This window comes from Clarias gariepinus, chromosome 7 (assembly GCF_024256425.1).
Source record: "Clarias gariepinus isolate MV-2021 ecotype Netherlands chromosome 7, CGAR_prim_01v2, whole genome shotgun sequence".
NCBI classification, from domain to species: domain Eukaryota; kingdom Metazoa; phylum Chordata; class Actinopteri; order Siluriformes; family Clariidae; genus Clarias; species Clarias gariepinus.
Window position 1 is genome coordinate 39023761 of NC_071106.1, and position 24635 is coordinate 39048395.

Sequence of the window (24635 nt, forward strand, 5' to 3'; positions counted from 1 at the left end):
CCGACTGAGAGAGAACAGAAGTGTAATCATGGTGTTTGTCACCACGTCGTGAAATCTCAGTCATCTTTCTGACTCAAACAAAAGGAAATGATGGAGAAATAATTTAATAAATATTTAGACATGAAAGAAACTAAATGGAGGAATTAAAAGTTCTTGTGTCTAATTTCAGTGATTTTCCATAATTCCAATGATTTTTTAATGAAGATATGTGAATTATAACCTACTGTGTGCTTCTACATTTAAAAAAAAGTGACAATTAATTGTGTTTCGTAGTTGTATGTAATCATTCAGTGAGTAATAAACCACGTTGTGTTGTGTCGTATCAGTAAAATGATGACTGACAGGGTGGTGAAGCTGACTCTGTCCCCGAAATGATCTTCTTGATGGTTCTGTGAGGTCACACGCCTGGACCAGGCAAACATCAGCGACATACACTACAAGCTACTGTATAAAATGAGACAATGTAATTGCATTGAGTATCTATTATAACTATTTACTATATAATACTCAGAACGTCAAATAGCCTAATCTGCATGTCTTTGGACCGTGGGAGGAAACCAGAGTACCCGAAGGAAACCCACCAAGCATGGGGAGAACATGCAAACTCCATGCACACAGATCCAAGCTGGGAGTCGAACCCTGGAGGTGTAAGGTGACAGTGCTAAACACTAAGCTATCATGCCACATCACTTTTTGCCATTTTAATGAATTTGCTCCTTCTTTTTTTTTTCCAAGTTTTCCAGTAGTGACTTGACTGGACCCCTGAGACCCCTGGGGGTTAAGTGTAGCTCAGAGGTTAAGATGTTGGACAGCTGATTGGAAGGTTCCAGGTTTAACCACCAAATTGGCAATATTAAGCCCTTGGGCAAGACCTTTAAACCTTCAGATGTATAGTGAGACACAGTGTAACCTACAAACCCCAACAATACACCTTCAAATAACTCAGCACTTCTACACTGCAAATCTTCTTCCATGGTTTAAAACATTTGGGGAAGCTTAGGCTTTCTCCTGACTGTAACGAGGGGGAGAGCTTTACTGACTACAGCAAATGTTAAAATATGTTAGCAAATTAACTAGGGTTACATAAATTTTTATTTATGAAAGAATGTAATTTATAGTGGGCGGCACGGTGGGGTAGTGGTTAGCATTGTCGCCTTGCACCTCCAGGGTCCGGATTCGATTCCCGGCTTTGTGTGCAGGGAGTTTGCATGTTATCCCTGTGCTTGGTGGGTTTCCTCTGGGTACTCTGGTTTCCTCCCACAGTCCAAAGACATGTAGGTTAAGTTGATTGGTGTCCCCAAATCGCCCGTAGTGTGTGAATGACTGTGTAAGTGTGTGTGTGTGCCCTGAAATGGATTGGGTGTACTTGGACTAAGTCTCCTGGGAAACTAATTAACACCATCTGACCAATCAGAATCCAAGTTACCAAGTGTCGTGGCTAATCCTGATGGAACTGTCATTGTGTCTTTAAAGGGAAGCTCAGAGTTCAGTCCGCAGTGCCTCCGTGCCAACATTACGATCCTCATCAAGCAAAGTTTAATGATGATAAGTTAAACTCAGTCTCTCTCTTTTAAAAAAAATAAAAACAAGAAAAGAGGCTACAAAAAGGCCATGTGCATGTCATTTATCTAGATTAAAAGGTTGTTGATCGTTGTTGTTTTATGGCAGATCCAGCAGGACAGGGATCATTGTCTCCGGATTATATAAGTACTTTGGCCGAGGTCCCAGAAAAATACCAACCCAACACACTCAAGGCTTTTTAAACTGGATGAAGGTTCTCCAGAGATTCAGTGACTCAGGAGGAAGAGCTGAAGCCCCATGCTGAAGCACAAACAAAGGCTCTGACTAGACGTCACCATCCAAACATGTCCCGCGCCGTGCCAAGACCTTTTGCTAAATCCAACCGCTCTGCCAATTAAAGCTCAATTCCAAAGGAAGAGCATATGAATGACTGTGTGCTTCCATTCACTGCTGCTATGTGAAGGGTTTGAAGGGAAGCAACAGGGTCACACTATCGGAAAACCAACAGCCAGACTTTATTCTAAATTAATCTGATTCATTCAGTTTTTAAATATATTTCAGTGTCAACTTTAGAAATGTATTTTAGTTAGAATGTCTGCCAGCTTCCTCCCTCTTCCTGACACAGGAGACTTGTGAAGATTGCAGTCGTCAGAAAAGACTTCCTGTAGCGTTCTTTGTCACAGCGGAGATGAAGTGTCTTCTTGCGGGAAGTGCTCCTCTGTTCAGCCAGCAGGTCGTGGAGGGGTGGTGAGGTGTCCTCCATGTTGGAGAGGACAGTTTGTGCAGCGTCCTTCTTTTCAGTGAAGTGCCCAATATTGTACCAGCCTTCTAGATGAGTTTGTTGATTTTTCCGATGTCGCCACTTCTGATGCTGCTGATGCCCCAGCAGGTAGCAGCAAAGACTATCGCACTTGCAACAACAGACTGATAAAAGATCTGCAAGCCTTTTTGCTGCAGACATCAAAGGACCCAAGTTTCTTCAAGAAGTTGAGTCTGCTCTTTTCTTTCCTGTAGACAGCGTCTGTGTTGCATTTCCAGTCCTGGCTGTTGTCAGTGTGTTGTTCTCCACCACCTCCACCTCCTCATCCAGGTTTGAGACTGTGTTTGGTGGCGTCCTGGTTATCCTGAGAGCCACAACCATCTCCTCGTTATATTTACTTTATAATGTATGTTTTTTGAGCACATACCTAAAAAGACTAAAGATACAACCAGATTTTTATATTTGTCTAAAAATATTAGAATTTTATATAATCTTAATCTTGTTGTTGTTCATTTTGAAACAGTGAGCTGTGATTTGTATTCTGAGCGACTTTCAGCACTGAATCCCAAATCCAAATCAGTAAAAGGTCGCTGTCTGAATAATGAGCAGAACTGGCTGGATTTTTACACACTTCCAGTGAAATATTTGGGAAAAAAATGTATTTCTTTGCATTAGCATAAACAATAAAACAAAATATTAAATTCAAAAGTATTATTTTTCCTTATACTGTAGAGAAAATTTTATTTCAGTCCTGTTTGCAAGACTAAAAGCGAGCAGGTGGAAGATGCGGTCAGCTGGCACCACGTGGCTCGGAGAGTGAGTGAATGGTAGTAGAAGCCTTAGTGTGGAGCCCCCTAGTGGCGGGGAGGAATTAGATACGACTAAATTAGAAGAAAAAACAGGGGGAAAATCCAAACCACCAAAAAGTAGAACAATAAAAAAAGACTAAAGAAGAAGAAAAAGAAGGAAAACATGTATTATGCATGAAATCAAACTCTGCACACTATAAGAAAAACCAAAAAAAAGAGTAAAAAATAAGACAAAACTTTTCTTTCATTTCATTGTATTTTGAAAAATTCTGACCTCGTAAAATCCCAACCAGGCACAAATTCCTGGATAAATGAGGGTGTGTGTTATGTAAATGAGATGTATATCAGGGTGAATTAGGATGTGCTGTTTGCATATAACATGTAATGGACAGGTGGGCGGGGCTCGTGATTCCTGAACGTCTCCATGGTGTGTGTCCTCACCTGCAGGTTGCCCTTTATGCTGTCCAGCTCCTTCGATGTTTTCGAGAGTTGGCGTAAAATCCCCGTTCTTTCTGTGAAGGCCTCTTTCAGCTTCTTCTCCAGCACTTCATAGCTGCAGAGAGAACGAAAAGCAGGAACATTTTTACTTTTTCATGTGTGTGGCCTCACTGTGGGGTGGCTTGGCTTCAGAAACTTGCTTTCAAAGAGCATCATGGAGCGAGAAAAATCAAGTCTCATGACACACACACACACACACACACACACGCGCGCGCACGCACGCACGCACACACATGGACAGAAATAAACTTCAAAAAGCCAGGAGCGCGCCACTGGTTTTACTTATTTTCTTACTGTTCTTGTTTGTGTTTTGTTTTTTATGCTTATTTCTAAAACTGACTTATTATGATATAAAATCAGATAAAAATAATAATGATCAATTAAAAAAGTAATAAATATATGCTGTAAGCATAGTATAAGTATGTAAATAAGTACAAAAGTATACATAATAAATATAAATTACTTAAAGGTGCTTTATTATTATTATTATTATTATTATTATTTATATATTTATTTATTTCGAAGTTTATAATATTTCATTTGAATAATCTATTATAAAAGCAAAAAATGATAATTATTTTTTATTATTATCCTACAAAATGTATGTGACTAAAATGTCCATGTGCATGGTGTTATGTTTGCTGTGTGATGACACTGAATTTGAATGTGTTTATTATCAGCAGGTTCCTGAGGGAGCTGTTACTACAGGAATTATAACGTATTTAAATATGTGCATCCATACACACCTATGATTTGCAGCTCTTGTCAAAGCTCCTTTTATTAAAAATACATTAATTAATCAACACCTTCTGATGAACAGCTCTGAGAAATATCGTCACAAAGAGTTTTACTATTAAAAGCCAGAAGCTTAAAGCTTTCAACACTCAAAAACTTCAAAACTGTCTCCTGTCTCGAACACCACAGAGCTTTCGTTGACAGATAAAAATGCGTCTGTTAGCCTCTGTAACGTCTCCATTTTATGTGGACAAACTCAAACAGGAACAAAAAAAAGCAGACTCCTGAGATGTGACGTGAAACTTTCCTTTTATTAAAATGAGAAAAACAAATTTCCTTTATGCATGATGTTTATTCACACAAAGGCAAACACACTGGATGAAAAGAGACAAGAAAGCAGCGGGAAATCCAGAGAGCGCGCGCGATCACGCCATCGCTTTTCTCTCGCTGTGGCGCTGAATACAAATCACGAGCGCGAAAAACTATGACAAACAGCTAACTGTGGTCATGCCCAGGATATTAATATGTGTAGCATTCACACTGTCGTGTGTGTTTTTACAGCACAACAACTTATTGTAAAGTACAGTAAAAATAATTACACTATATACAATTTGACAGTTTTACTGCTGTGCTCTCGCGCAGAGGGATTTATTTAACTGACTTAATGTCTGAATTGTTGTTAAACATAATATTTTCTGTTTAACCTTTAAATGACATTGTTTTCTTTATCAACATTATTTGATTTTCATTTTCATTTTAAAATTATGTTGACTTTCATTCCATACCATTTTCTTTTATACATTGTTTTTATTCATAAAACATTTTGAGTTATGTATGAATGTGCTACAGTACATGAAGAAACTTTTGTCTCACCTGTTGACAAATATGGAAATACATACATTTAGTGTTAAAAGTTATAACATATACACAAACAAACTTTAAAGCAACATCAAAACAATAATAAAATATAAATAAAAATAAAAGAATAAAAGAGTTTTAAAAATTGATTTAAAAAACAAATAAAAACAAAGAACTATAAGTACAATAATAGAAACAACTTGTTAAGTTAATTAATTAGTATTCTTGCCAGAAAGAAAACAATTGTATGGCTAATGATAGATAGATAGATAGATAGATAGATAGATAGATAGATAGATAGACAGACAGACAGACAGACAGACAGACAGACAGACAGATGTCTATTCATCCCCTCTATTCAGTTCACAGATCCAGCTGTCCACAAATAGTTACATCTAAAAGTAAGTAAAATGAGATCAAAAGCAATCCTATCAACAAACAAGAATTAAAAATAAATAAAAATAAGTAAAAGATAAAAGTGATAAAATAGGTAATGAACATTAGCACTTTAGCTAGGCTAACAATACATAGCTGCTTTATTATATTAGTTATTTATGTATTTATTTATTTAGTTTTTTTTTGTTTGTTTTAATAAATATAATCAAAATAATAAAAAGTGAGGAGTGTATGGTTCAGGTAAATAGTTTTAGCACGAAGTTTCAAAGGATGCTGTACTCGTCAACACACCAGTCATAAAGTGCTTAAATGCAGTATTTTAACATTTAAGCAAACACACACGCACACACACACACACACACACACACACACACACACACACTGTACAGTATATGGTGCATAGTTTTTAGTTATATAATGTGTGGCTTCAAAGATGGAGGATTAAAAGACACAAAATTGTTAATAAGCATTAATATGTTAAAATAGTCTCTCTGTTGTCTCAGTGTATCAAATTAATGAGAGGACATCAAAGACACATAAAAGGTCACTAATTAATCTGGCATGTTTGTAAGAATATAACTTCATTAACATGTATAAGACGCATGTACTTCTACTCTCTGCACCATCAAAACTTATCGCGATCAGACTTTTCCTGCTGATTAAAACGAGTCCCAGAGAAGCCACTAGACATGTTCATTAACAAGCCGGTCGATCTGCAGCAACATTATTAAAAGATTTTTTTTTTTTAAACATGAAAAAGAGTTGAAGGCCATCAGACGAATGAAGTGATGGCGTGTCATGGGTCAGAGGTCAGAGGTGAAATGGGGTAATACTGCCACTGTGTCAGAAAGTCACGCTCGTGCTAGTATCACCCAGCCTGCATTTTAATGCGCTGATTATATCACAGGGCTTTGAAGTTCGGAGCTCTGATTGGTCGAAACTTCTTTCCGTAATAACAGTTTATATGGTTTATATAGTTTTCTAGAAGGCGAATCGTGTGTATGTATAATTTATGGAAGGATCTCCCAGTGTCGGAGGTAAAGCTGTAACTTCCTAACAAACTGTTGTGTTAACGGAGCCTGATATACGGCACATATGACAAAAGACGAACTGTATGAAATTTTGTGTTTATAAAATAATAAGCACATTTTCTACAATAAAACTTTGTATGAAACATTTTTTTACTCTGATAAATAGAAAATGATAAAAGGCATCATCATCTGTACCACTGTATACAGGTTTGGGGGGGGGGGGGCTATCCCAGGGGCATAAGGCACAGGGAGAACATGCAAACCTCAAGCACATACTGTACAGTAGAATTGAACCTTGCCTGGGAAGGAAGGAAAAAATCTCCAAAGGAATTAATTCTGAATGTTTGTTGACCACCGCATTAATATTATCTCTTATATATTATAACTTTAATTAACTGTAACTTTAATTATCTTTCTACAGGGATGAAGAAGGACGCGATGAACTGAAAAATGAGAAAATAATGTACCAAGTCGGATGTAAATTGGGACATTTCTCAATCTTTATGTATAAAATAATGTCCCTCTGACTTCAGATGTGTGGTTTCTGCTCGTGGCTTTTACAGCTGTGTTTTATGAGCAGAACAGCATGTGGTCGTGTTTATATCGAGCTCATGGATCCTCAGGACTGATGGGGTTTCCAGCCGAGAACTGGCAGCACGCTTACACACAGTCGTTTCTCACACGTCAACAAAATGTCAAGGGTTCGTACTCAGAAACGTATTCTTTAATACAAAGGATTGATGCTACAGGTGGACGATTTCCTAAAGGATGAACGTTTGAGGAAGAACCAGTCGAGTAGGCCTTTTGCCCCGTACAGTAAATAAAACTATGAGATATTAAACAGTAGAGTTATAAAAACTCAATTATAAAAATTACTAAGTTATAATTTAGAATTCATAAAAACTAACAATTTGTTTGCATAAACTTTCTTTAAAACGTCTATTTGTCCACTAAGTTCCTGAAAAAAAAGGTGGTAAGACCCTCCTCTGACTTTATTCATGGTTTTGACCATAGGTCCTAACACGATCAAATAACACACAGGTTGTGTGGTGGACCCGGGGTGGCGATGGCACCGGGGGCTTGGGCCCGCTCATCGGTGCTTGCAACCATATGTTCAGTTTTTTGTTTTTTTTTGTTTTTTGTCCGAAATTCAGGTTGGAAAAAAACACAAAATATGATCTCTCCAATATGAGTGGGTTAAAAAGGATATTTTTGCAGCCATTTCTGGTTTCTGTGTTTTAATTGGTCAGGAAATGCACAAAGGGGTGTTTAGGGAAGTCTATTTTGAGGCTCTGGACACTGAAATAATGTGTTAAAAAATAATTAACAGGCATTTTGGAGACCTTTAAGGCTTACAGAATTCAGCCATAACATTAAAACCATTAACCTTAAAACCACCAGGACATGGGCGTTGGAGCCTTTGGGTGGGACGGGGCTCTCTGTGGATCAGACTTGTTTCTACAGTGCATCCCATGGGGCTCGATCGGATCGGGGCCGGGTCAGTGGTTGGGCTTGTTGCCCGCTGGGCCCCATGTTGTGGGGCACTTTGTGTTCTGGTGCATCCGCTGGCCTTTGGCATGGGTGAGACTTTAATGCCCAGTTTACTGGAGTATAATTGATCATTAATGTTGTTCAGTTCACCAGGCGGTCGTGTTAATGTGATTTCAGATTGGTGTGTGTTAACTTGTTTAAAAGGGAGTATAATATGTGAACTTTAACTGTCTGTGTAAACCATGACTGAGCAGCGTATTAAGACTTTTACTTCATTTCTAGTTAGATTTAATGTTCTGGAACATTCATAAACAATCATTCCATCGCCATTCTCTGTTTCCTCATATAATACAGCTTGCAACACACTTCTGCGTAACCTCCTCTGTCCTGGAGATTCAGAGATGTAGAGATGCATCAGACGGTTACAAAGCGCTGAGCCTGGAGACTCCTTCTGTACAGTATATGTTAATCAACATCTCAATTATCAAACAATTACACACATGTATGATAACCAGTCAGAATTCGAGTAAATGTAAAAGTCGTTCAGAGCAAACATTAATCTTTTAACAAAGAGAGGGGAAATAAAATAAATATCCCTCTCTTCCGATAGTCCTTTGTTAAAAGGTTCGGTTAAGGAAAATATTAATGCACAGTGGGAAGGGATTTTAATCTCCATCTTAGGCAGTGTGATTCTCTGTGCAAAGCTCAATTATGTACTATTTTCCAGAACTTGGCTTCAGTGTAATTATATGTTGGAGAAAATTCAGGTAACCGCTGCTCAGTGCACAATATTATTTATTTCCCTCTTCCACAGCCAGACATGCTTCTCTATCAAAAATGGACCCATAAATTGTTTGCTCACTTTCTAGCCACCAAGGAGGTGGATGAGTTTTGTCACCAGAGGTGTGGGGGGGAAAAATCCAATATGTATAGCTGTATTGCCCAGTTGGAGAAAGGTCACAAAACCTACATTTCGGGGATGAGTTACAGCCTTAAGCACGGTCCACACCGGATAAACTACAGCAGGCACAATACACAATGATCACCTTTGGGAAAAGGGAAGAAAAACTATAGATATGGCAGCAGTATATATATATATATATATTTTTTTTTTTTTTTCCTTAAACTGAAGCTGGTGTTTCTGCTAGAATATTGCCCAGATATTTCCCAATGGCTGGAGTTATAAAGTGTGTAGATCTTTTAATAAAGAACACCCGCACACATGCCTGTTCATCCAATCAATATGTAACAGCATTACGACGCATGATACACATGTTTGCATGAAGCATCACAGAATTTAAAGAAAATATAATCCTTATGCGACGGGATTGCCTCAAATTAAAGTTGCAAAAGCAAAAGAAAACAATAAACGAATCCGTAAGGATACTTTATTGATTTTGGTCAGTGTGGCGATACACACGGGAGTTATAACTGATTCTATAGAACCGCGCGGAGGGTTTACTTGAGGGAACTGGTGTCACAGTGGGGGAAAAAATCCAACTATGCATTAGTGCACAGTGAAGCATACTAACAGCACATTTACTTTCTCCTGCTATTGAGCATGCAGCTCTCTTATGTTTCTCTGCTAGCCATGGTTGCACAATGTAATTATTACCCTGCAGCCGTGAGGGATTGGATTTGCCCTGCCTCAAAGGCACATGCATTTTTTTTTTATTGCTGTAGAAAAATGTTCACGATGCTCTCGGAGTCAGAGGACATAACCACTGCAGTGCCATCTGTGTCCCTGTGGGTTTACACTGTTAAATATGCATGCAGTGTAAATGTTAAAGGCATTTTAATGTAGCTCAGAGCTCTTTCTTCCTGTCCCTTAGAGTGATGGACGTTACGATGGCAATGTGTACAAACAGTTTGGTAGCAAAATGCTTTAAATGTCACAGTCAGACTTTTTTGCTCATTTGGGAAAAATATTAATCTCTGAATGGTTGTCTGTATCAAAAGGTGCGACATAAAAACTGCTTTATACTGTTACTTTAAAATCTTGTAGACGTGTCATAACAAACTAATCTTATTGCTTCTTTCTGTCACGTGATCAGTGAAGCAAAACTATGTTCCATGCAAAAAAAAGCAGCTGCCATGAGTGAACTAAATGTGTTTAGTGGAATGTTGGTGAATTTTAAAGCAAAGAATAAATATGTTTACACGTGATGTGAGTCTGTGTCTCTTACTGTCTGCGATACGTTCTGTTATTTGTGTACAAGACACACAACATGCACATGCCACAGTATGTTTAGAAAGCGTTTAAAGTCACTGTATCCTGTTCTGTCTATTACTGTAATGTTTTAGACATGATCCTGGAACGGATGTTAAACGGATGAGACCAAGCTGTCATCATGAAGTGAAACTGAAACTGGTAGAGGGCGACGCTGATAAACTGATGTTTTTGTATTGTTTAGATCGTTTTTCATACAGTAATCTTTAACAATCATTTTTAATTAATATGGTTTGCAATGCAACAAAACTCAACACGTTTTTTTTAACACGTTGATATAACTTTTTTGCTAAAAAAACCCACAATTAAATTGCATTTTTTTTTTTATTTAAGCACAGCTAACATATTATTGATAGTAAATTAAATAGTTACATTTTACAAACACAACTGCAGCCTGATTTATTAATAGGGACGAAACTGTCAGGTGGAGTTATAGCTTTTTGCAAAATTACACAAAATTCAAAAACTATTTTAACAACGCGACTGGGCATTTGTGCTTTTTACCATCCTTGTGACTCAAAATAGAAAACGTGAACAAAATATTCTTTATCAGGTTGCATATTTTTTTGTAAATGTGTTGTTTTCTAAAAAATAAATAAATAAATAAATAAATAAATAAAGTTATTGCGTATCTCATTTTGCTTTCAAACTTTCTACACACACAAGTAATATGTCTTGGAAAAATGCTTCGGTGATATTTTTTATATCATTATAAAATTAATCAGTTCTGGGGAAAGGTTTATTTGGTGGGATTTATTGTGCAGTCTGGTGCTTAAAGCATCTAGTATAATCCTCTCTGGAAGAAAGAGAAGAGAAAAAGGCCAGTCCCTTGGGCTTGTCTTGCTTTGTGGTTGCAGCTCACTAATAATAAACATGTCCAGCTTTATACAGCACCTGCATCAGTGAGAGTCAGTAATATCCTTAAATCAACCACTTAGACACGTCGGGTGTCTCCGGGTGACGATCCTGGGGTTCTCCATCACCACTGATATGTACAGCATCATCCAAAATGTACTGGTTTGTTTTAGGGTTTATTAAAGATTAAATCTCGTTAGCTGAACGTCTCACTGCTCCTACCGTCCTCATACTGATGGAGTAGATGCTAGTGTTTATAAAAGGTGTTCATTTTGATCTTAATAGTCAACCCAGTTACTTATTTAAGATTTTGTGGAGGATTTGAATCTTATATCAAATCTATTTCTATTGGTAGTAGTGAGGACACAAACACATGGTTTAAAAGCTTCACAAATCACATGCATTTCCTTGCAGTGTAATCAATCAGTAAAAAAAAAAAAAAAAAAAAAAATCACATTGGTATAGAATGAAACATTCCAGCAGCCTGATCAAATGCAGCAGAGCATGCCATGTACTCCACACTGGCTAATAGCTTCAAACCCAGAGTACACATTTGAAAAGGCACATTTTAAAAATATCTGTTTTAAATAATGCATTATTTGCTTGTAAAAAGCTTTGCAGTTCAATTCTGTCATCACACTGGGTAACTATCTTTAATTAATCTTAATTAATGACAAAGAGATGGCCTGATTAGCACACAAGAAGACACCTGTTATTTTTAATTATGTAATCAAGTGTGGTGCTCCACAAGTAAGGATTCATTTCATTGCCTTGTGCTTTTTGATTAAGAGTGCTCTTGTTAAGTTTGGTGTGAATGAAATCATCTATGCACCAGCCCTGCTCCCTATCTGTTCACGTTCTATATGACTGGTTATATCCTTCCGAAACTGGACAGCGGTGATGGATTTCTACATTGACTCGCCAGTATAATTATGTCACATGGATTCTCAGGATGAAGAGACAAGGTGGAACATTAAAAATCAATTCCTTTCCATTAGGCAGTCATACCTGCTTTGACTCATGCTCCACAAATAAAACATAAAACATGAGCATGGACAGATGAGCCGGACCTCTTTAGAAAGGGAAGGAAAAATCCCTGCAGAATGTTTTATGGCACCTGAACTAAAAAACACAAGAATAAAATCTGTAATTGTTGTGAAAAAATGAGGAGTGTTCAAATCATATAGGGATGAAATTTCTGGCATTAAAGCGATTGACATTTACAGAAGACTTCAAGTGCAGGACGCTGATGAGACTCTTAGCTGCAGTAAAACATTCGAACGGCGTGAACGTTTTAAAGAACGCAGTGGCTCGTTATTAAGGAGCTTACTGATTTGTAACATGGGCTGTAATATCATTGCTTCTGAAACATAAGGTGCACAGCATGGATCCCCATGTCCGGAAACAAGCAGCTATGATAAAATTGGAATCTTGTTTAAACTAGATGAATTTGACCGTCTGAGATTAAACGGTGTTGTACGATTACAGTGTAAATCTGCTCTTTTACAAACAATTGGTCATTACAGAATTTGGTCAACCACAGTCCAAACATTTTAATTAGATAAATGTGGGATTAAAAATAAAAGACAGCTTCAAATCCATCCATCCGTTTGTCACACCAATTATACAGTGTAGGGTCAAAGGGGATCTGGAGCCTGTTCCAAGAAACACAAGGCAGGGGACACCAACCCATTGATGGGCACAAGGACACATCCTTACACACACAATAACAGACTCGGGCCAATTTGGAACCGTGAATCAGCATGTTTTTTGGACTGTGGGAGAAAGCAGAGAACCTCGAGGAATCCCACCAAGCATGGGAAAAACAAGCGTGGGAAAAACATCTCATCAACTCCATGCACTTAAAACAAGAACTGAGATCTGAACTCCCACTCTGAAGGTTCTAACGGCTCAGACACAGTGCCACCCAGCTGCACATCAGCTCCTTACATTCCATCAGCCATGACTGATGAGAGTGATGTGAGCACAGCATAGTGATTCTCCTTAATTGCAGGTCTGTTGTTAAAGGATAACATCATACAATCCGAAATGATCACCAAGTCTTTCATACTATCATCTTAATGGACGGCTGAAATCACACAGGCTAAAACTCAATTCCACATTTCTCAGCAGGTCTAACTGATGAAGGCTTGTGCTTAACTCAAGATCTGCAGTCCAAATCAGCCACGCTCTGCCTCAACTCTAGCCTCTCTGGTCTCTCAAGCAAAGTGCCCCACGTCGTCGCTCATGGCTGCGTTCCGTGTGTCATCACCGCCTATTTTACACAAAGCCACTTATAATTCACAGAGGGCTCCATGGTGGCTCGGTCTGAATATATTTGTTTACATGTGTTTCTGGACCATCTGGGATGGTTTTACACGGCCACAGAGAATTAGAACAAAAGTTGAATAACAATTAGAGCAACTAAAAAAGGAGCAGCTGGCACCTGTACGAGACGTGCTGCATAACCTCACAACGTCAAGCAAATGAGTACCATGTGAAAAAATTACCCTGGTTCCCTCTTAATCTCATTATTGTACCACTGACCCATTTAGCTTCAAGCCTGAGAGGAGTTTGTTTGTTCTTTAGAGGACATGATCTCCATTCTATATTTAAGTGATATTACCTGAGAGGTAGGGACTTGGTGCTGAATATATTCAGTACAGCAGCACAACTGGGAGTGTGATATTGCTCTTATATAACAGTTCCACAAACACTACGTACACATCAACCTAAATAGTTCTACAGTATACCTGGTGGAGATATCTAACCATGACTGGTAGACCTGACGACCGACAGTTATTGTAATTAACAGCGGTAGTTCTAAACTTTACCCGGGACTATGTAGCCAAAAGATGAAAAGAATACACTGTAAACAATAAATAGTAAATTTTACGGTAAAGAAAAAAAATGGCAGCTGTGGTTGCCAGAAGTTTACCGTAAATTTTTCTACAGATTTTAATTGTTTTTATGTTGTTATAAAAACAGTTTTTAAGTGCACACTGCACTTGGGTGTTGAATATGTTCATGTATTTTGTAATGGATTTGGCACAAGGGGGGCAACAACAAACACGGACGAGGTCTTACAGAAAAAGGGGTAATTTTACTTAGGGAAGGAAAGGGATAAAGGAGGGAGGAAGGGGAAAAGAGAAGGAAAGATGTGCACGTGCAGGTCTGGTGGGCAGTGCCCTGCTGGCATGCGGGCACAGGCTGGTGAGCGGTGGCAGCGAGCAAAGTGGCGCGTGCTAGCGGCTGACCTTGCCACAGTCATCAAAGGGCCGAATACCATTCACAACTTTAAAGTCCTTGGTTAATGTAAATTAGACGGCTATAAACTGTAGAAAAAACTATTAAAATCCGTAAAATATACAGTATAATGAGTGCAATTCCGTACAAACAATAGTTGTATATTTTTTACGGTAAATTTATTTTTTACAGAGCAGATATTTTTCTGATTTTTAAACCAACAAAGCTTTAGTAAAATATAAACTGGTGCTTCATGATATTAGTAACAAATACCTTCTCTGAGAGTTTCCTTTTTTATAAATACAGTAAATCATAAATTTTACTGCAATAAACCATATTTTAATATGTTTTTGACTGGTAAATTTAAGGTCTTACTCTGCAAAATTCTACTGTAAATTCTACGGTTATCCCAAGTTTTGTGAAAACGGTTTTATTCTGTAGCATTTATACAGTATTTTACTGTTAGAATTCCGAACATTTTTTTACAGTGAAACTATGGAGGTGGTGGACAGTCCTCAGACTTATTCTGCTTTAGAATATCAGCTCTGTTAACTTATGGGTTCCAGAGTTTCCCAAATAGCATTAAATGGAAAGGTAGCGCACTACACAGGGCGTATAACCCCTTGTTCCATACACCAAGTAGTGCTCTTCACTAGGGCTTAGAGAGGGATTTGTACAGTTAGTGTAATTAACGATTTTAAGTACATCTGTGACTTTACACTTACTTACATACAGTATAGTTAAAAGTCTCAGTGCTGTTAGGCGTTGTATCGTGGAACACCTCTATTCCAATTAGATTCTGCAATCACAACTAATTGATATATAAATGTGCAGCTCAAGAACATTTTACATTTTGCTCAACAGATTAACAGCCTTGCCTTGATAGCAACCATCAGCAGAAAGGCATTCCTACACCCAACTTTAGTAAATGCATGGTCAGGGTATCCAAGGAATACAGATGATGTCAGTACATCCCAGAGCACCATACAAAAACTAAAATTTACCAGTGTAACCAACTTGCCCCTATCTGTGAAACCAGAGTACTGGCAAACAACTGGCTAATAGTTTTGGCTACTCGTAAAATGGTAAAGGTTTTAGAGGATGCACAGGTCTTAGATGGTATTGTATTGTACAATATGTAAGACCTATTCGTGACCCATCAAAATGAGCAGGCTTTATATCTGAGATCATCATTCCCATCCTGGAAGCTGCTCATGTCCGATCAAGGAGAATTCATACTGTAACTTCATACCCAGCCTCAGCAGCAGCCTCAGCACCTGGAAATGGAGAGCTCTTCTATTCTTCCACTCTACCTGCTTTCTCAGGGTCATATCCTCACATGCTTTTTCATACCACTGCTATGCTGATGACACTCAACTATCCCTCTTCAGTGCTTCTGCAAACTGTAGATCCTATCACGTCTGCTCGGCATCTTATCATCTAAACTGCAACCAAATCACGCTGTCGTACATACCTGGAAATGCATTCCTATGTCAAGATTTCATAATCCCCTCGAGAAGTCCCAGATCACATCTGACAACCTCGAGATAGCTAACCAACAATCATTTTCTGCTCTTACTCAGTCATATGGTATTCTCCTTAACAGGTAGAACATCTTTCCATTTCTGTCCCCAGGTGGCTCTCAAAGGCGTGTTCTTGTACTAGCATGTGAGGATATACTTTAATATATTTTAATAGAGACTACTAAGCACTTTTGAAAGTTGCTCTAGATATGAAACATATGTCAAATACTGTAAATGTAAATGTATTACATATAGCAGAAATGTATATACTTTTTTTAATTAAAATGCTAATTAAAGTAAGAGTACATAAGTGAACCTCAGTAGGAGATTTTAGTTCAGTAACAGATGTTGTTTAGATGTTGTGGTAGTCGACAGTGGTGATATACTGTACCACTAGTGAACATTCTCATGCCATCCAGAATCCACAGTAGGGCGGCCCAGTGGCTTGGGGTTTGCTTCCCACCTCGAGTCTGAGTGTGGAGTTTGCACATTCCTCCCTGTGGATGGATTTGCTCCGGGTACTCTGGTTTCCTCCTTCAGTCCAAAGACACGCAGATTAGACAAATTAAAGTTTCTAAATTTCCCTCAGTGTGGGAGTGAGTGTGTGCTTGTGTGCCCAGTGATGGACTGGCACCCTGCCTAGTGTACCCTGCCTAGTGTACCCTGCCTACTGCCCCGAGGACCCTGGGATAGGCTTTAGGCCCCCCGTAACAGTAAACCGGATAAGCAGTATAGAGAGTGAGAGTAAGAATCAAAAATACATTTGTACTACAGTATAACCATCCAAAGAGTAGTAACTGTGACTTTTGCAATATTGTTGTTTTCTACAGTACCATGTTCAGCAGGATTATGTATGAAATCCAGATTTAAAAAATAAGGCTGTAAGACTATGTTCACACACAGTAACAAGCCACATTGTTCATTCATAATGTTTTGGTCGGATTGTGGTTACATGACTTGCTCATTCTTTTCGAACAATGCATGCGATTCCAGTAAAACTCTGCTTGGGGTTTTGCTCTCGAGGACGGCGCTCAGTTAGGTGGCTGTATTTATCGAGGTCCAGAAGAATAAAGAAAGGTCCGCTCTGGTCATATTAAAAACTCTGATCTACTTTTCCTTAAATACATTGTGATGTGATTTGTTTTCCCTGACAAATTAAAAGGTCATTTTTTTGTGTCAATCTCATGTTCTCATATCGTCTCATTAAGTCTGTATAGGGATCTGTCCTGCATAGCACCTTTATACAGCTACAGTATATACAGTATAGTTCCTTTATAAAACTGATATTAGAAAATGCATACGACTCTGCTAAATCATATTCTGCATTAATTGCATGGGTTAGTCCCAAAATAAGGACTTAAACCGATACACAGGCAGAAATAACATAAGAAGAGTAGACCTAGACCTACAGTAGCTATGGAGAGCATGTAGTAGAAAAAAAATAAACTGAAACAAGCTTGACACTAGTCAAGTCAAGAATCAAAGAAAAAACATTCTGTAATGCTGGAATTGTAATCCAAATACTGTCCAAAAACGCAGCAGTAGGACAAAGGGAAAACTATTCCCTAAGGCCTGAAACAACCGGCACTTACAGCGTGTAACACCAAGACTGAGCACAGAACAATCTCCAAAAAAAAGTAAGAAAGAAAAGAAAAGATAAAAGCTTTCGACTGAAAAACAGAAACTCACAGGGTCACGTATAAGAAGTATAAAAGTTTCTAAGTCTAATAACTAAAATAATTAGCTTGGCAGGAACGAGGCAGTACCAGAGCTGGGCTCCATTTGTTTGTTTGTTTGTTTGTTGTAAATATTAATGAGACAAATCCAAATTATTACCTTAAATGCTTTTTTGGACCTAAACCTAAAGCTTACATGGTGTCATGATGTAAACACTCCTCCTACTTACGTAAAGTGAACAGTTTCGTTAAAAAAATAAAAAATAAAAACGTATAATTGATGATTTTGACTTCAGGTTATGTGCAACATCTCGTTTAACGTTTATAGACACATTACAGACGTAAACAGATGTAACTGAACTTGTTGGTACATAAGTAGTTACAGTTCTGTTCAAAAATTAGTACCCCCTCTTTTAATTTTATGTGTTAGTGTAAAATATATAATAAAAATAATCTTTAATTATCTAGGTTAGTAGACAACATACTGTATAAGTCTAAGTTTTTCTTCTTTTTATGAGCTTTCTTTGGTGGCATCTCTGCACTTCTTATGCCTGATTGTGTACACAACACACACCTACCTTTACACAGTGTTAAGGGGGTATTACCCATGTAAATAACATGCTTATCGTATACTAAGTCTATGTGCCTCTAACGTAAGATCAAGTGGGATTCATCGCTCAGCACATCTGCGTAAGAGCAGATCGGGATAATTAAAAACATTTAGTGGCCCTGACTTTACCTACACCTACAGTATATTTTAGAAAAGGAACATTTAAGAGAATGTTGCTGCACGAGACCCACTATTCAGGGATTGTATTATACCATGTTATGAATATAATCACAGTTAATAGAAACTGTCATATAAAATATACAAACCTCTGAATATGCAACAATGTATAGGATATAAAACAAAAGAATTTTGAGCTTTTGATTTTGAGCTTGAAACCCTGTTACAGATGCAGAAGACTGCGCAGAGAAACAATCACTGTCTACTCAGAGCGCCACAAACCAGATGCCAAAGTTCACATGTCGAAAAAATAAGATCTCCTCGTTTAATCGCGATGTGTCTCAGTGCGAAGACGCTTTTGTCAAATTAGACATCAAGCGAGGGTAACGTTTGAGCCTCGGCAGCTGGCCAGGTGCCTCGAGATGCTCCGCCGCCGCACAGGGAATTACTTCTGTCACTTTATGTATGATTGGGTTGGCCTTTTAAAAGATGGGGTGATTCCTATCAAGTTGCCATTTGGGGAAAGTAATTTAAAAGGACCCAGGTGAGAATCCCACTGGCTTTCACATCAAAGCTCTGAAGTAATTACTGAGACATCATTCCTGCAGATTCTGAAGCCTACAGGTCAGTTTATGGTGTCAGCAATTGTGAATTATTCATTTAAGGCTGTTTTAAAAGATGCCAAGATACACATTATCCTAATTTTATTACTTTGTTTAACAATTAGTGCTGCCCTTAACTTTCTGCATGGCTGAGTATTTTATGCCTTGCTTTAAAATATTGTGATTTTTCATTATAACTGTGTAATTACACTCACTCACTCACTCACTCACTCTCTCATTCTCTACAGTGCTTATCCTGTAGGAGTACTACCTACCATACAAGTAAGAATTTAAAACTATCTTCACTCCTGGACAATCCTATTGTAGGTGGAATTATAGCCTTTTGTAAAATAATGCAAAATTCATACTGCTGGAACCAAAGCAATTTTAATGTACAATAAAAAAAAATAAAAAAAATTACATGTTTTTTAAATGAACCATGCACAAAATATTTTTAATAGCTTGCTATAATTCATTTTACATTGTTTGACATTAAAGGTTAAAAATGAGAATGTTTTGTCTTTAGAAAGCAAAAATACAGTATGTGTGAATGTCTTTAAGTAGTGCAAGTATTTTTCTTCTGCAATTATATCTGTAAATGTTTTCACGCTACTTTTATTTACAGTGGAACCCTGGATTACAAGCATAATTTATCCCAGAAGCAGGCTCGTATTTCAAAACACTCGTAAACCAAATTGAATTTCCCCATAAGAAATAATGGAAACTCCAATTATTCGTTTTACAGCCGCAAATAATAAATTTATAAAAAAAATTAATACAAAATTTGAAGTCAAAATAAAACAAATTAACCTGCACTTTACGTTAGAAAAAGTAAAACTAAATCCAGACAGATAAGTGTTTCTGTTCCGTTCGTGCACGCAGGCGCTGTGTATGTGTGTATGTGTGTGTGATTCTAAAGTAACTCGCGTCTCCCACTTCACATCTTACACAGTTACTCTTCCTCCACTCTTTTCACACATGCGCACACACAATGAAAACACTGTTTTATCAGAAAAATAAACAAGAAATCTCTCTAAAGAGCATCTGATACAGAGAGAGAAAATGGATCTTTAACCTCTTTAATGAGACACGCATACAGACACAAAATAAAATATGCTTTACACACACACACACGTGGTTACAGTGTTATAGTAAACAGTACACGCGTGCACGGATGTTGATTATACCAGTAAGAGACGCGCACTAAGACCCAGCAGGGGAGACGATTACCCACAATTCCGCAGAGCAATAGAGAGAAAAACCGTTGGCTCTGTTGTGATCATGTGACGCTCGCCGTCAAAACAAGAAGCGTATGTGTGATACATGATACTCGGTACTCGTAAACCAAGACTTGTTCATTTTTTAAGTCAAAATTTATTAAAAATCTTTGCTTGTCTTGTGGAACACTCGCAAACCGCAATACTCGTAATCCAAGGTTCTACTGTATTTATTTCTTGCTTGAGTAAAACTTTAAGTTGAAGCTGAATTTAATTTACATCTCAGAGGGTTTAATAACCAGGGTTGAGCTAAACTTTAAATAATTTAATGTAGAAAGTTCCGCATTGATTCTGCTTCATATCATCATTTATATTACTGGAAGTAAATTTGAAACACTTCAGCCTGCAGTTGAGTGTGTTATTGCATTTTCTTTCCTTTCCACAAATGTCTTGTAAATAGTGATTTCTAAACATATGGCAGATAAAGTAAGTACCAAATGTGTTTATCTCTGCCATTATACAACCACTTAAATGGTCACAGCAGAATCAGCTATCAAAACCCGAGTGCAAAATAACCTAGAGTATAGCAGCGAGACATTTTACAGACGTTCCTTTATTATCAAAACAAAGCAATTGTGAAATTAATAATATCTTTAAACCACAGCAGTAACTTTCTCCTTGTTTTTCCTCTCCTGGAAATGAGCATGAGATAAAAGCAGCGCAGCAGAGACATCATAAACTCCTCTGTCTTCGAGTTACAGCTTCACCACAGACTGTTACAAAGTGCTCACACTGGAGACTCCATGCTACAGAAACACATTTTTCACTACATAAACTGTTGCCAATTTTTGAGATTAAAAAGTGTTTCTTAAACAGGACGACTGTAGCACGGCTTACGAACATGTCCACCTCGAGCTCCGTCTTCCTGCAGGATGGGACGTATCGTTACAGGTTTTTAACTAGTTTTTTTTGTTTGTTTGTTTGTTTTGTTTTTGGTATTTTTTGGCTCTTCTGCATTATTCTGGACCTGCTGTAGGTGAATAAAGCAATGCTTAATGCCTTTCTCTTAAAGGATGCCGTTACTGCAGTTGACCAGACAATTAGTCATTTAACTCTGAAAAGAAGAAAACAGATAAACCAGATAACCTTCTCTTTTTCAGTTTAGCCATCTGATCTCATGTAAAATTCATAGGAAGGGCAGAGAGGCGGCACTCGGCTCCACTGATCCGTAGAAAAAAAAAACTGCTGTTCGCCTCAGACCCTGCAAACAGGAACACTCCCGACTGCTGAGCCTCATTTCCAATAAAAGTGCCGTCAACTGACCTGAATCCCAGCGGTACACTCCACCTCAGCAATGCTAATCGCTGCCAGTTTATGCTAGCGTCCATCATTTATTCAGGGACTAGTGTAAGTACCCTTCATTGACAGAGATTTTAGAAAGAGTTCATCAGTTAAAGCTAAAGGTAAGCTGGTTGTTGGTGTCTTGTGAGGACTTGGGTGCTTTGTAGGGACATTATATACAGTATATATACCGTAAACTTCGCATTGAATGGATTAGTTGAGTGATGCGTATAATCACGCCCACTTTGGGGGCAAAAGTGCTGTATTCGTCCCAAAAGCGATGGCCGCTGCGACGGAACAGGGCACAAAACTGCTCATAACTTCCCTTCTAATACACATTTGATGTAAGTTATGGCACAGGTTTAACGTTTAAACAGTTACATTTAAATAACCTGTATTTAATATCTTATTTATATAATAATGTATCATTTGATAATATAATTATGTGCATGTTTAAGCATGGCATGATGGTGTAGTGGTTAGCTCTGTCACCTTGTACCTCCAAAGTCCAGGTTCGAATTCTAGGCAGGTTCGATTCCCGTCTCTGTGTGCATGGAGTTTGCACGAAGTTCTCCCCGTGCTTGGTGGGTTTCCTCCTGGTACCCCAGTTTCCTCCCACAGTCCAAAGACCTGCAGGTTAGTGTACAGCAATTTACGTTCCCAAATTGCCCATAGTGTGTGAATGGGTGTGTGTATGTGTGTGTCCCTTGAGATGGATTGGCACCCGGTAAAGGGTCTACCCTGCCTCGTGCCCTAAGTCTCCTCAGATAGGCCTCTAGGCCCCCCGTGACCCTGAATACAGGATAAAGCGGTATAGACAATGAGTGAGTGAGTGTATCTATGTGGCACAGTGGCACCTTCAGGGTCCAGGTTTGATTCCCTCCTTGGGTCTGTGTGCATGGAGTGCAAAATCTTGGTGGCTTTTACTTAAGAACAAATTGCCTTCCCCAAGGATTCCAATCAGCCATGCAGTTACCATGATGTAACATCAGCACATTGATTATCACTTATACTCCAGTGACAGGACTCCAAACTTTTCAGATTCCAGTTCGATTGGACACCCATGGAAAACCCCAGAACCCATAACCCAAAGGATCTCCTGCCAGCGCCCTGGTGCCAGAAGCCTAGAGTGTCAGTGTCCCATGTGTCAGGGTACCCATGTACCAAGGGCCAGGGGTAGCTCAGTGGTTAAGGCATTGGGCTATGGATCCGAAGATCCCAGGTTCAAACCGCACAACCACCAGGTTGCCACTTTTGGGCCATTGAGCGCGGCCCTTAACCCTTAAATGCCCTGATGTGTAATGAGATTTTTAAAAAGTCGCTCTGGATAAGAGCGTCTGCCAAATGCCTAAATGTAAATGTGTAAAACCTGACTCTAAATACACATACCTGCGATCATGTTTCCCCTTTAAATCATCATTACCCTTAAATAAAAAAGCACGCTATTGGATTTATTACAATACTATACTCTAATAGTCATCATACATGGCAGTTTGCTCCTAACATAGACGCTCAAATAAACTTTGCATCTCATAACCGCCAAATTTAACACAACGATCGAAAGTGGAAAGTGTCCGTAAATCCCGTCCCAGTTTGTACTACAGACATATTTATGTAGTTAAGCCATATAAATGATTTGAGAGGAAATAATAACGTCTGTCGATCTCGTTTATACCAGGCAATCTTGTAAAGCAATTTAAGTGCACTGGTTCCTGTGGATTGATCTCCTGCGGTTAAGGAATTCGACCAGATTATAATTGAATGGGATTTTAGCAAACACACTAAACACACTCCTTACGGTGGAGGATAAATGACAGACAAAGTGGGGAAGAAATTATGCTGTTTGTCTGCAGATTGCAGGATTCTGATTGGACAGGAGGTGCGGAACAGTTTTCTATGAAAGCAGATCTCACTCGTTTTACCGTTTCTATAGCAACAGCTCATTCACAGGTGCGTGATCGAATGAAATAAAATAAATGGAAAAAAAATAGTAAATCATTTTTCAACATCTCCAGGACTTTGTGATTTGTTATTTATCATAAACTCACGTGATTGTAATCGATAATCTGGTATACGGTACAAATAACCATCCATCCTTCTGTTTATTTTCCATGGCGTTTATCCTGTGTGTGGATGGGTTAGGGTTAGGGTTAGGGTTAGGACGCTGGGGGGTACACACTGGATGGAATGCCAGCTCAACACATGGCACAACCACACACACACACACACACACACACACACACACACCTACACTTACTTACCTAAGACTACAAGCAATTTTGAAACAGCAATTAGCCTACAGTGTATGTCTTTGAGCATGACTGTGGGAGGAAACTGAAGTACCAGGAGGAAACCCACACAAAGCAAAGGCGACCTACAAACCCCTAAACCTGGAGGTGTGAGCGAGGGGACAGCGCTGTTGACTAAGCCACCCCAGCCGTGGTTGTGTCTTTATAGCCATTGTTGCTTCACTGTCTTATATTCTCAGAAGGAGAAGCTGTGTGTTGAACTGATCTTGTTACAACACGCTCACACTCACAGCTCTCAAGATTTAAAGTATATATTATATATGCATATATAAAAAAAAAACATGGAATCAGGAGTATAATCTTCTCATCTTGTTCTTGTCTCGGCTTCTCGGGGATCGGCATAAACAGGCCTGTGATAAAATCATGCACCAGTGTGTGCTGTAATCATGTGCGCATGGATCCTGTCGTTAAAAATCTAATCATGGTGTGTGTGTGTGTGTGTGTGTTTGGAAAAGCTCCACAGAGCCCAGAAATTTGCAAAAAAAAGAAAAAAAAAAGCGATGAGGGAAAAAAAATGTATATAAACAGTTCAGTTCAGTATTCTGAAATTTAAGGTTTAATTAAACCGGAGTCTTAGTGATGGATAAGAGCAGGCAGATGTCCGTCATGTGCTTTAACTACGCTTTTAAAATCTCCACATCTCATTACTGGGATAAACACCTAGCTGCTCGACTCAAATAAAAGGAGATAATTTAACGAGGAAGAGTGTGTGTGTGTGTGTGTGTGTGTGTGTGTGTGTGTGTGTGTGTGTGTGTGTGTGTCAATAGAAACCAAATGATATTCAAAGCTGCATATTTATTATCATGTTAA

The 24635-nt window shown here is 38.4% G+C and overlaps 1 protein-coding gene across 1 annotated transcript in view; it reads right to left on the reverse strand.

Annotated features, from left to right (window-relative positions):
• The window catches only part of luzp2 (leucine zipper protein 2), a 110629-nt gene that overhangs the window by 40355 nt on the left and 45639 nt on the right, over positions 1-24635 (reverse strand). The window contains exon 2 of the mRNA XM_053499850.1: positions 3532-3643. Within this exon, the coding sequence (XP_053355825.1) occupies positions 3532-3643 (112 nt within the window). The remainder of the gene's footprint in view (positions 1-3531; positions 3644-24635) is intronic.